The 12,061-nt window shown below is 47.5% G+C and overlaps 1 protein-coding gene across 1 annotated transcript in view; it reads left to right on the top strand.

Moving 5' to 3' along the window:
* Positions 1 to 12,061, top strand: part of LOC139260334 (myoferlin-like) — a 301,635-nt gene that overhangs the window by 39,764 nt on the left and 249,810 nt on the right. Inside the window, exon 5 of the mRNA XM_070876822.1 lies at positions 2,314 to 2,416. Coding sequence (XP_070732923.1) covers positions 2,314 to 2,416 — 103 coding nt within the window. The remainder of the gene's footprint in view (positions 1 to 2,313; positions 2,417 to 12,061) is intronic.

Below are 12,061 nucleotides of genomic sequence, written 5' to 3'. Positions count from 1 at the left end.
TTGCAGGCAGTGCTTGCAGATTTAATATTATGGGTGGATGCAAAGTTAACTTGTTTCTAATTCCAGCAAGACAGCCCTAGAATTCATTTGACTGCATGATTTTCAACACTTTTCAAATCTTGAGTCATGCCCCTCCTTGTGGTCTGGAATAAAAAGAATTCACCCCAGAATTTCTGTTGGAGCCCTTACTCAAGGACCTTCCATCTTGAAAATGTCTGTCGTTAAGCCTACTTGCAGTATCTGATGAAAGGGTATTCTACTAGTGGCAGATGGAGTTCAGTGTGGGGAAGTGTGAGATCATCTATTTTGGGCCCATGATTGATCAGAGTATTCTCTAAATGGTGAGAAGCTAGGAACTGTGGAGGGGTAGAGAGATTTTGGGGGTCTATGTATAAAACAGTAGTGTACTGGCACAAAAAAAATTGGTTAATGGAATGTTGGCCACCTCTCAAAGGAGCTGGAATACAACAGGGTGGAAGTTATGGTCCAGTTGTACGAAGCTCTGGCTGGACCCCATCTGGCGTACTGTGTTCAATTCTGGGCACTGCACCTCAGGAAGGATATATTGACCATTTTTAAGGGGGTGCAGCACAAGTTCACCAGAATGATAGAAGGGTTAAATTGAAGGGTTGCATAGACTAGGTTTGTATTCTCCCAAATATAGATGACAAAGGGGTGATACAATTGAAGTAGTCAAAATGATTAAAGGATTTGATCAGGTCGAAGTAGAGAAACTGTTTTCTCTGGTCTGGAGTCCAGAAGACGGGTGCATAACCTTAAAATTGGAGCTAGGCCATTAAGGGAAGCTATCAGGAAGCACTTCGCACACTGGGTAGTGAAAATCGGCAAATCTCTGGCACAAAATTCTGTTGAGGTTTGACCAATTGCAAATTTCCAAATCTGAGATTGATAGATTTTGTTAGGCAAGGATATTGAGGGATATAGAACCAAGTAATGGAGTTAAGATACAGATCAGCCATGATCTAAATGAATGGCCTGTTCCTGTTCCTATGCAGTGCCTACTCTGAAGTATTTGCTAGAGCGATCACTGAATATAATTATTTAGCAATCGTCTTCTGTACTGTTGTATTTTTATGCTTCTCGCTTTCTGCCTGGCAACTATCTTACTATTGAGCACCGGGGAAAATTTCTTCCAGTCGTGCACTGTCTGCAGCTGTGCTCATTTCTAAAAGAAATGTGCATTTTGGAATCACTGCATTTTAAGAACTTTTTCTGTAAATGTAATATTCATTTAACTTAAATATAACTTGGGAAATTGGCTGAGCAGCAGGAGACAGGCAGTAGGGATAATGGGTACGTACTCAAATTGGCAGGATGTGACCAGGGCTGTCCTGCAGGGATCTGTGTTGGGGCCACAACTATTCACAATATTAGACGATGGCATAGAAAGTCATCTATCCAAATTTGTTGATACAAAGATAGGCAGCAGTGTAGATGAAGGCGTAACATTATCAAGGGATATTGATTAAGTGAATGGGCAAAACTGTGGCAAATGGATTTCAATGTAAGCAAATGTGAAGTAATCCACTTTGAATCTAAATGGTGGCAAGCTTAAAAACAGTGGCTGTCCAAAGAGACTTGGGGGTTCAGGTACATAGATCATTAAAATGTCATGGACAAGTACAGAAAATAATCAAAAAGGCAAATGGAATGCTGGCCTTTAAATCTAGAGGACTAGAATATAAGGGGATAAAGATTATGCTGCAGCTATACAAAACCCTGGTTAGACCACACTTGGAGTACTGAGCAGGTCTGGGCACTACATCTTGGGAAAGATATATTAGCCTTGGAGGGAGTGCAGCATATATTTACTCGGACTTCAAAAGTTATGTTGAGAGGAGAGATTGCACAAATTGGGGTGTATTTCCCTAGAATTTAGAAGGTTATGGGGTGATCTGATCGAAGTTTGAGATTAAGGGGAATAGACAGGGCAGAGAGAGATTATTTCTGGGAGATCCTAGGGGGCATAATAAAAATTAGAGCCAGACCTTTCAGGAGTGAAATTAGGAGACACTTTTACACACAGGGTTGTAAAAGTTTGGAAAACTCTTCTGCAAACTGCAATTGACGCTAGATCAATTGTTAACTTAATCTAAGGTTGACAACCTTTTGTTGACCAAAGTTATTGAGAGATGGACCAAAGGCTGGAGTTATGGAGTTCGGTCATAGATCAGCCACGATCTAATTGAATGGCGGTACAGGCTCAAGGGGCCGAATGGCCTTCTCCCATTTTCTATATTCCTAACTATCTGATGTAATTCTAATTTTGGTTGAAAACACTTTTTTTTTAAGGGAAGTATAAATCTGGTGGCTACTTATGAACCACCTGCTGGATCGGGACCACCAAATCCATCTGATCTTGGAAGTTCCAGTGCACAGGAATCTGTTGGCGGAGGTAAGTCTTTATTGGTTGTTAACAGGTACCCGTTATTAATCATACCATTTGCTTGATGCATGTGTACTTACGCGATGGTATTCTAAGATTCAAAAAAAAAAGCGAGGCAGTTCCGTATATACTGGCTCATCAATATGCCTCACTTGTACTAGTAGTGTTGGTGTAACCCCTGCACAAATTAAGCAGGCCATTTGCTTTTAATGTAGAGAATTTAAGATTATGAATTGGATGATAAGCTCTACATTTAGCCATGGTACTGGTAATTAATTCTTCAAAATGTAGATGGGAATATGTGTAGCTTTTTTGCATTTCATAAGTTGAGTAGGTTTTCCACAGAGAAATTATTTAGCTTTGTCGAAATTAACCTCCGATGGGCCAGTTGTTCATGGCACTGGAATATCAAATGAACATTGTGCCAAATTCCACAATAATGTCACCACCTATGTAGGTGGGTTGAGGCACAACTAATTGGTTACATAACATGATTTATATTTGTACAGTGCTGAAAGGTATTCAGAATGAGATTTGTGAGGCACTGAGTATCATGAAGAGGTAGTTGCCATACATTGGGGAGATGGTAATCAATTGGAAGCGAGCTAATGTGTCCATATTCAAAAAGGCAGATAAAACTGACACTGCGTGTTACAGACCTACGAGTCCCGCTTATAAAAAAAAAAAAAATTATAATTTATTATTCACACTAAACAGCAGCCAACATGTTCAAAAGGGGACTATCATGCTTGAACAAACTCTTCGACTACTTGGAAGTCCATGAGCTCCAACTTCAATACCATGGCCCAGATGGAAACTTGGCTGAGGGGTGTTGACACCTTGCCCTTAAATGAAGCCTCCCTGCCTGGCTATACCTTCCATCACTTGCCTGCCCAGACCGCTATGGCTCTCATCACCAAATCGCACCTTGGGTCGGTCCTCGAGCACTTTCTCTTCCTTTGCACATCTCTCCTTATTCCATCCCCCTCACCTCTCATTTAAAATTCTCATGCTTTACCACCCATCCAAGTATGACACACATGTTATCGAGTTATCTTCACTACTTTCCTCCCTCAGCCTCTGCACCGAGCGACTTCTCATCCTTGGTGATTTCAACTTCTATTTTAATTCATCATGCTCTCTCCCGAGTTTATTACCTCCTATCCTCCCTTAATCTCCCTTCCATGTCAACTCCCCAACGGCCATATTCACAGCCATTCCCTTGACCTTGCGATCTCTCGCAGCCTTGCTATTTCCACCATGTCAATGGAGATAAGGCCATCTCTGAAAGCTTCCTTGTATCACTATCCATCCCCTTCCCCCTTCCAACCCTACTTCCTTCTGTGTCTGCCCATGGGGAAAAAAACTCTCTCCCAACTCTCTCAACTGCACTTAACAAATCTGAACTGTCCAGCCTTTAACCCCCCATTCACCATGTCACTTCTGCAACCATTGATCTGTTCAACCACACCCTCACCGCTACCATCTTTGCCCAAGTCCCTAGTCCCCAGTCATCTTTGATCCCCTTACCACTGGATCAAGACCTCGCTCAACTCGGCCGGTGTGCAACGACCACCCCACATTAAAAGAACTCTCGCACAGGCATCTTCCATTCTTAACATGAAGTTCGGGACCCAGAATGTCAGGACTCTCATGGACAATCCCAACAGCGACAGGCTGGAACACCGCATCGCCATAGTTGTCCAGGAACTTAGACACTTTGATATGACATTGCCGCCCTAAGCGAGACCCAGTGGGCAGGGGAAGGCCAGCTCAAGGAACAAGGTGGAGGTTACACCTTCTGAAAGGGAAACCAGAAGAAGAACGCTGCCTCCAGAGTCTGCTTCGCCATCAAAAACGAGCTGGTTGACCTCCCCAAAGATTCCCCCTGCGGGGCTAACGAACGCCTCATGACTCTTCGACTCACCCTATCCTGGAACCAGTGCGCCACAGTCATCCGTGCATATGCCCTGACACTCGATGCGACTGATGAGGCCAAAGAGGGTTTTTACACCAACCTCAAAATCCCTGTCCTGCGTCCCCGTGGGCGACAGACTGATTCTCCTCTGTGACTTAAACGCTAGGGTTGGCAAGGGCACAGACCTCTGGGGGGGGGGGGGATGATTAGCAGAGGTGGTAGGGAAAGCCAACTCCAGTGGTACCCTACTCCTGACACAATGTCGAGAGCACAAACTTGTCATCACCAACACCTTGTTCCGCCAGAGGGACAAATACAAGGCATTGTGGTAACGCTCCTCGCTCCAAGCACTGGCACCTGCTTGACTATGTTATCATCTGAGCCAGGGATTGCAAGGATGTGTGCATCACCCGCGCCATGACTGGAGCCGACGACTGCTGGATGGACCACCGCCTAATCCGATCCATCATCGACATCAACATTGCCCCAAAGCTGAGGGGACATTAGAAGCAGTGCCGCAAAAAAGTCAATGCCGGAACACTTCAGAGAGCCCTATACAGCCAGCACCTCACAGCTAACCTGGCATGCCTTGACAACCCCGAGATGCAGAATGCTCTCAGCGCTTGGTCTGCCCTCCAGGCCTCCATAACCAGTGCCTGCAAAGAGACACTCGGTTACTCAACCAGGAAACACCACGACTAGTTTCATGAGCATGATCAAGAGATCCAAGAGCTAATAGATCGCAAGCAGAGGGCATTTCTGAGCCTTAAACAACAACCCAATGTAGGAGCAGCAAAACAGCATTACAGACTGCTCAAGGCTAAGGTCCAACAAAAAACCTGGGACCTAAAGAACAGGAGGTGGATGAAGAAAGCACAGGAGATACAGCAGCTGGCCGACCAACCAGATGTGCAAGGATTCTTCAGTGCAGTCAAGGCCACCTACGGGCCAAACATCCAAGGCCCTATCCCACTGCTGGCTGCAAGGAGCACTTCGAAGATCTCCTCAATTGAGACTCTGCCTTTGACGCGAGTGTTCTCGACTCCATCCTGCAGCATGCTACCCGCCACCATCTCAGTAAAACCCCAACACTGCACCAGGTAGAATAAGCCATAAGCTCAAAAACAAGGCTATGGGTGCAGACGGGATCCCTGCTGAAGCATTGAAGTATGGCCGAGAGGCACTGCTGGTGCGAATATATGACATCTCTCATCTGGAGGGAGGAGAGCATGCCTGGGGATCTGAGATGCAGTGATCGTGACCATCTTTAAAAAAGGGGACAAGTCTGACTGGCAACTACAGAGGAATCTCCTTGCTATCAGCCATTGGGAAAGTCGTCGCTAGAGTCCTCCTCAATCGTTGTCTTTCCATGGCCGAGGAGCTCCTCCCGGCATCAGTGTGGATTTCGTCCCCTACAGGGCACAACAGACATGATTTTTGCAGCGCGACAGCTACAGGAAAAATGTAATGAACAGCACCAGCCCTTATACATGGCCACCTTGAACCTTTATAAAGGCCTTTGACAGTCATCGTGAGGGTCTATGGAATGTCGTCTTCTGTTTTGGATGCCCCCAAAAGTTCATCACCATCCTCTTGCTGCTCCATGACGACATGCAGGGTGTGATCCTTACCAACAGATCCATCACGGACCCAATTCACGTCCGGACTGGGGTCAAACAGGCTGGGTCATCACCCCAACCCGCTTCTCAATCTTTCTCACCGCCATGCTCAGTCAACAAGCTCCCCGCTGGAGTGGAACTAGACTACAGAACCAGTGGGAACCTGTTCAACCTTCGCCGTCTCCAGGCCAGATTCAAGACCACCCCAACCTCTGTCGTCGAGCTACAGTACGCAGATGTCGCCTGCGTCTGTGCACATCAAGGCTGCACTCCAGGACATAGTCGACCGTATTTACTGAGGTGTACAAAAGCACAGGCCTTGCGTGAAACATCCATAAGACACAGGTCCTCCGCCAGCCTGTCCTTACCGCACAGCGCTGACTTTTCTCCTCCCCCACCCCCCCCCCCCCCCCCCCCACCTAAAGTCAAGATCCACAGCGCAGCCCTGGACACCGTGGACTACTTCCCCATATCTCGGGAGCCTCATATCAACAAGAGCAGGTATCGACGATGTAGATCCAACACTGCCTCCAGTGTTGCCTGAGGAGTGTTTGAAGACCAGGCCCTCAAAACAGCCACCAAGCTCATGGTCTACAGGGCTGTAGTAATACCTGCCCTCTGGCTGACCATGTACAGGAGACAAAGTTGCTGGAGAAATATCAACAGCGATGTCTCCGCAAGATCCTACAAATCCCCTTGGAGGACAGACGCACCAACATCAGCGTCATTCAGGCTAACATCCCCAACATTGACCACACTTGATCAGCGCCACTAGACAGGCCAGACATGAGACTCCCAAAGCAAGTGCTCCTTCATTGCAAATGAGCCAAAGGTGGGCAGCGGAAACACTACAAGGACACTGTTCTATATGTGGACTTGTATTTACTCTGTGCAGCCACCAGAGGGCTCATCCCCTGGGGTCCCAAGGGATCCCATAATCCTTTGGGAGCACAGGTATTTAAAGAGGCTTCACAGGTTGGAGAGGCACTCGAGACCTGCAATAAAAGACTACGGGGTCTCACTTTACTTTGAGCTCACAGTGTTCACTCTGACTCTTTTTCTCCATACACAACTGGCGATGAGATACAGATAGCAAACCGAAAGATGCAGAGAACAGTGGGCATCCTGGAGAAATTTTCGGAGGGAGATGATTGGGAAACTTTTGTGGAGCGAGTCGACCAATACATCGTGGCCAACGAGTTAGATGGGGAAGAGCGCTGCCAAATGAAGGGCGATCCTCCTCACCGTCTGTGGGGCACCAACGTATGGCCTCATGAAGAATCTGCTCACTCCAACGAAACCCATGGAGAAATCGTACGACGATTTGTGCACACTGGTCCGAGAGCATTTGAACCCGAAGGAAAGTGTTCTGATGGCGAGGTACCGGTTCTGCACCTACAAAAGGTCTGAAAGCCAGGAAGTGGCGAGTTATGTCACCGAGCTAAGAAGCCTTGCAGGACATTGTGAATTTGGAGCACATGCTCCGACTTTTTCGTACTTGGCATTGGCAACGAAACCATACTTGGCAAACTTTTGACTGTAGAGACCCCAACCTTGAGTAAGGCCATAGCAATAGCCCAGGCGTTCATTTCCACCAGTGACAATACGAAGCACAAATCTCAGCACACAAGTGCTGCTACAAGTACTGTGAACAAAGTGGTGGTTTTGAATCATAACAGAGTAGGTTACACACATCTGCAGCTGCACATCCGCAGATGTCTGTGTCCAACATCAAGGATGATGAATGCAAGGCCATTAACACCTTTGTTGGCGCTGCGGGGGTCATCATCGTTTCCATTCATGCCGATTCAAAGAATATGTTTGCAAGGGCTGTGGAACAATGGGACACCTCCGAGTGTGCAGGCGGGCTGCAAAGCCTGTTAAACCTGCAAACCACCATGTTGCAGAGGAGGATAGATCCAGAGGATCACGACAAACCAGAGCCTCAGAGGTACCGTGGGGTGCACACATTCACCACAAATTGTCCCCCGATAATGCTGAATGTTGAACTAAATAGACTCCCAGTGTCAATGGAGCTGGACATGGGCGCGAGCCAGTCCGCCATGGCAAAAAGACTTTCGAAAGGTTGTGGTGCAACAAGGCCTCAAGGTCAGTCTTAACTCCAGTTCGCACAAAACTAAGAACTTACACAAGAACTGATACCTGTAATTGGCAGTACTACCGTAAAGGTCTCCTATGATGGAGAGGTGCACAAGCTACCACTCTGGGTGATGCCGAGCAATGGTTCCACGCTGCTTGGCAGGAACTGGCGTCGAAAGATATGCTGGAAGGGATGACGTCCGAGCACTATTGCCTGCTGACGACACCATGTGCCCAGGTCTGAACCAAATTTCCTTCGCTGTTTGAACCAGGCATCGGGAAATTCCAAGGAGCAAGACTTCAGATTCACCTAATTCCGAGGGTGCGACCCATCCATCACCAGGCAAGAGCAGTACCGTACATGAGAGAAAGGGTAGAGATCGAGCTGGACCGGCTGCAAAGAGAGGGCATCATTTCCCCGATCGAATTCAGCGAGTGGACAAGTCCTATTGTCCCAGTCCTCAAGGGAGACGGCACCGTCAAAATCTGTGGTGATTACAAAGTAACTATCAATCGTTTCTCCCTGCAGGACCAATACCTACTACCAAAGGCCGACGACCTCTTTGCAACGCTGGCAGGAGGAAAGACTTTCATGAAGCTAGATCTGACTTCAGCCTACATGATGCAGGAACTGGAGGAATTAGCGAAGGCCCTCGCCTGCATCAACACGCACAAAGTTCTTTGTTTGGAATCCGATCACAGTCGAGCACCTGCAGAACCTGGAGGAGGTTCTTCGTCGACTCAACCGCATGGGGCTCAGATTAAAATGCTCTAAGTGCGTTTTCCTGGCGCCTGAAGTGGAGTTCTTGGGAAGGAGGATTGCGGCAGACAGCATCGGGCCCACCAACGCGAAGACGGAAGCAATCGAGAACGCACCGAGGCCACAGAACATGACGGAGTTGCGGTCGTTTCTGGGACTCTTGAACTACTTTGGTAACTTCTTACCGGGTCTCAGCACATTGCTCGAACCACTACATTTCTTACGAAAAGGGGGTGAATGGGTTTGGGGAAAAAGCCAAGAAAATGCCTTCATAAAAGCGAAAATTGTTATGCTCAAACAAAATGCTTGTGTTGTATGATCCATATAAGCGTTTGGTACTGGCATGTGATGCGTCATCATACAACGTCAGGTGTGTATTGCAACAAGCTAATTTCAGGAAACTGCAACCAATTGCTTATGCATCCAGGAGTCTGTCTAAGGCTGAGAGTCTACAGCATGATTGGAAAAAGAAGCGTTAGCATGTGTCTATGGGGTCAAGAAAATTCATCAATACCTGTTTGGGCTAAAATTCAAATTGGAAACTGACCATAATGAGTACATCCCTGTTTTCTGAGTAAAGGGATAAATACCAATGCATCGGCTCGCATCCACGTACAACTACGCCATCCGCCACAGGCCAGGCACACAAAACTGTGCAGATGTTCTCAGTAGGCTGCCATTGCCCACCATGGATGGAAATGGTGCAGCCCGCAGATCTATTCATGGTTATGGAAGCATTTGAGTGAGCAATCACCAATCCCTGCCCGGCAGATGAAAACCTGGACAAGCCAGGACCCCTTATTATCTCCAAAAGTTATGTGCATCACGGGAGCTGGTCCAGTGTCCCAGTGGAAATACAGGAAGAGATAAAGCCGTTCCAGTGGCACAAAGATGAAATGTCAATACAGGCAGACTGTCTTCTGTGGGGCAAAAGAGTAGTGGTCCTCAAATAGGTCAGACACCTTCATCAATGACCTTCACAGTACCCATCAAGCCGTCGTAATGATGAAAGCGATAGCCAGATCCCACGTGTGGTGGCCCGGTATCGATGTGGACCTAGAGTCCTGCATTCACAGATGTAATACATTCTCACAGTTAAGCAGTGAACCCAGGGAGGTGCCGCTAAGTTTATGGTCTTGGCCCTCCAAACTGTGGTCTAGGGTACACGTCAACTATGCAGGACCGTTCTTGGGTAAAATGTTCCTTGTGGTTGTGGACGCGTACTCCAAGTGGATTGAATGTGAGATAATGTCGGTCCACTGCCACTACTTAAAGCCTGTGGGCCATGTTTGCCACTTGCGGCTTACCCGATGTCCTGGTGAGCGACAACGGGCCATGTTTTACCATTGCTGAGTTTAAAGAATTCATAACCCATAACGGAATCAAACATGTCACATCTGCCCCGTTTAAACCAGCGTCCAATGGTCAGGCAGAGAGAGCAGTGCAAACCATCAAGCAAGGCTTAAAGAGGGCAACTGAAGCCTATCCCGAGTCCTACTTTGCTACCGCATGACACCCCGCTCACTCACTGGGATCCCACCTGCTGAACTCATGAAAAGAGCACTTAAGACAAGGCTCTCATTAGTTCACCCTGATCTACATGAACAGGTAGAGAGCAAGCAGCTTCAACAAAGTGCATACCATGATAGCACTAATGTGTCACGTGAGATTGAAGTCAATGATCCTGTATTTGTATTAAATTATGGACAAGATCCCAAGTGGCTTCCCGGCACTGTCGTGGCCAAAGAGGGGAGCAGGGTGTTTCGGGCCAAACTTTCAAATGGACTCATTCACCGGAAACACTTGGACCAAATCTCAAACAGATTCATGTACTATCCTGAGCAACCCACCTTGGATCCTACCTTTTTTTGATCCCCCAACATCGATACCAGCACCACAGCCATCATCCACAGCAGTCCTGCAGGGTCCAACACAGCAGCAAGGCCAGCTGCACAGCAGCCCAGCAAGGGCCCAACAAATGATTCAACAACACCAGCTTTCTCACATACAATCAACCAGGGCCCCAGATCGACTCACATTGTAAGTTGTTACACTATTGACTTTTGGTGGTGGGGGGGGGGGGGAAAGAAAGAGAGAGAGAGAAAGTGGTATTGTATATGTATACTTGTATTTACTCTACAGCCACTCGAGGGCTCATCCCCTGGAGTCCCAAGGGATCTCATAATCCCTTGGGAGCACGGGTATTTAAGGAGTCTTCACAGGTTGGAGAGGCACTCTGGAGAGTTTCAATAAAAGACTACGGTCAAACTTTACATTGAGCTCCATATTCAGTGACTTTTTTTCTCCATACACAACAGACAGCCTCAAAGCCTCGCTGATAAAATGCAACATCCCCACTGACACCTGGAAGTCTCTGGCCCAAGACTGCCCTAAGTGGAGGAAGTGCATCCGAGAGAACGCTGAGCACCTAGAGTCTCAACGCTGAGAGCATGCAGAAATCCAGCACAGAAAGAATGTGTGGCAAACAAGTCCCACCCACCCTTCCCTCAACTATCTGTCCCACCTGTGACAGTCTGTGGCTCTCGTATTGGACTGTTCAGCTACCAAAGAACTCACTTCAGGAGTGGAAGCAAGTCTTCCTCGATTCCGAGGGACTGCTGATGATGATGATGAGTCCCTATTAAAACCATTACTCACTCTCCCAAGCCATTTCCCCTGGCATAGCCCTCCTCTTCGCTCCCTCAAGTCTAAGAGGCGCAGACTTGAATGGCTAAACGAGTTGTCGACCATATCCATTCACCGCCAGATCTGGCTAGACCACATAAAGCATTATTGGGTCCTGCTCTCGTTTGCCAAAACTGCTCACTATTCCAGGATAGTTTTGGAATGCAAAGGTAACACCTGACTACTGTTCTCTACTGCTAACCTTTTTAGACCCCTCCATCTTGTCTCCACCACACTCAAACAATATATGAGTAGCTCGTCGACTTCTTTTCACAAAATTTGAGATTATCCGATCAACTGCCTCTGCCTTTTCTCTTCCTTTCCCTAGCCCACTGGGCCAAACTTCCTCTAAGGTTCCCCCCTGGTGTAGCCCAGAACTTGCATCCTTTCTCCAGTTTCTCGCCGATCTCCCCTCATGACCTTTCCGAGCTCATCCTGTCCATGAGATCCACTTCCTGCTCCCTTGACCCTAGTCCCACGAAGCTGCTGCCCACCCAACTTCCTTTTCTGGCTCCCATGTTAGCTGACATTAAGTTCTCTCTGCTCGGGATATAAAAGGGGTCAGAGGGTCT

This window comes from Pristiophorus japonicus, chromosome 3 (genome assembly GCF_044704955.1).
Source record: "Pristiophorus japonicus isolate sPriJap1 chromosome 3, sPriJap1.hap1, whole genome shotgun sequence".
Classification (NCBI taxonomy): Eukaryota; Metazoa; Chordata; class Chondrichthyes; family Pristiophoridae; genus Pristiophorus; species Pristiophorus japonicus.
Note: the sequence above shows the minus strand (reverse complement) of the source record. Positions and strands in the feature narration are given on the sequence as shown.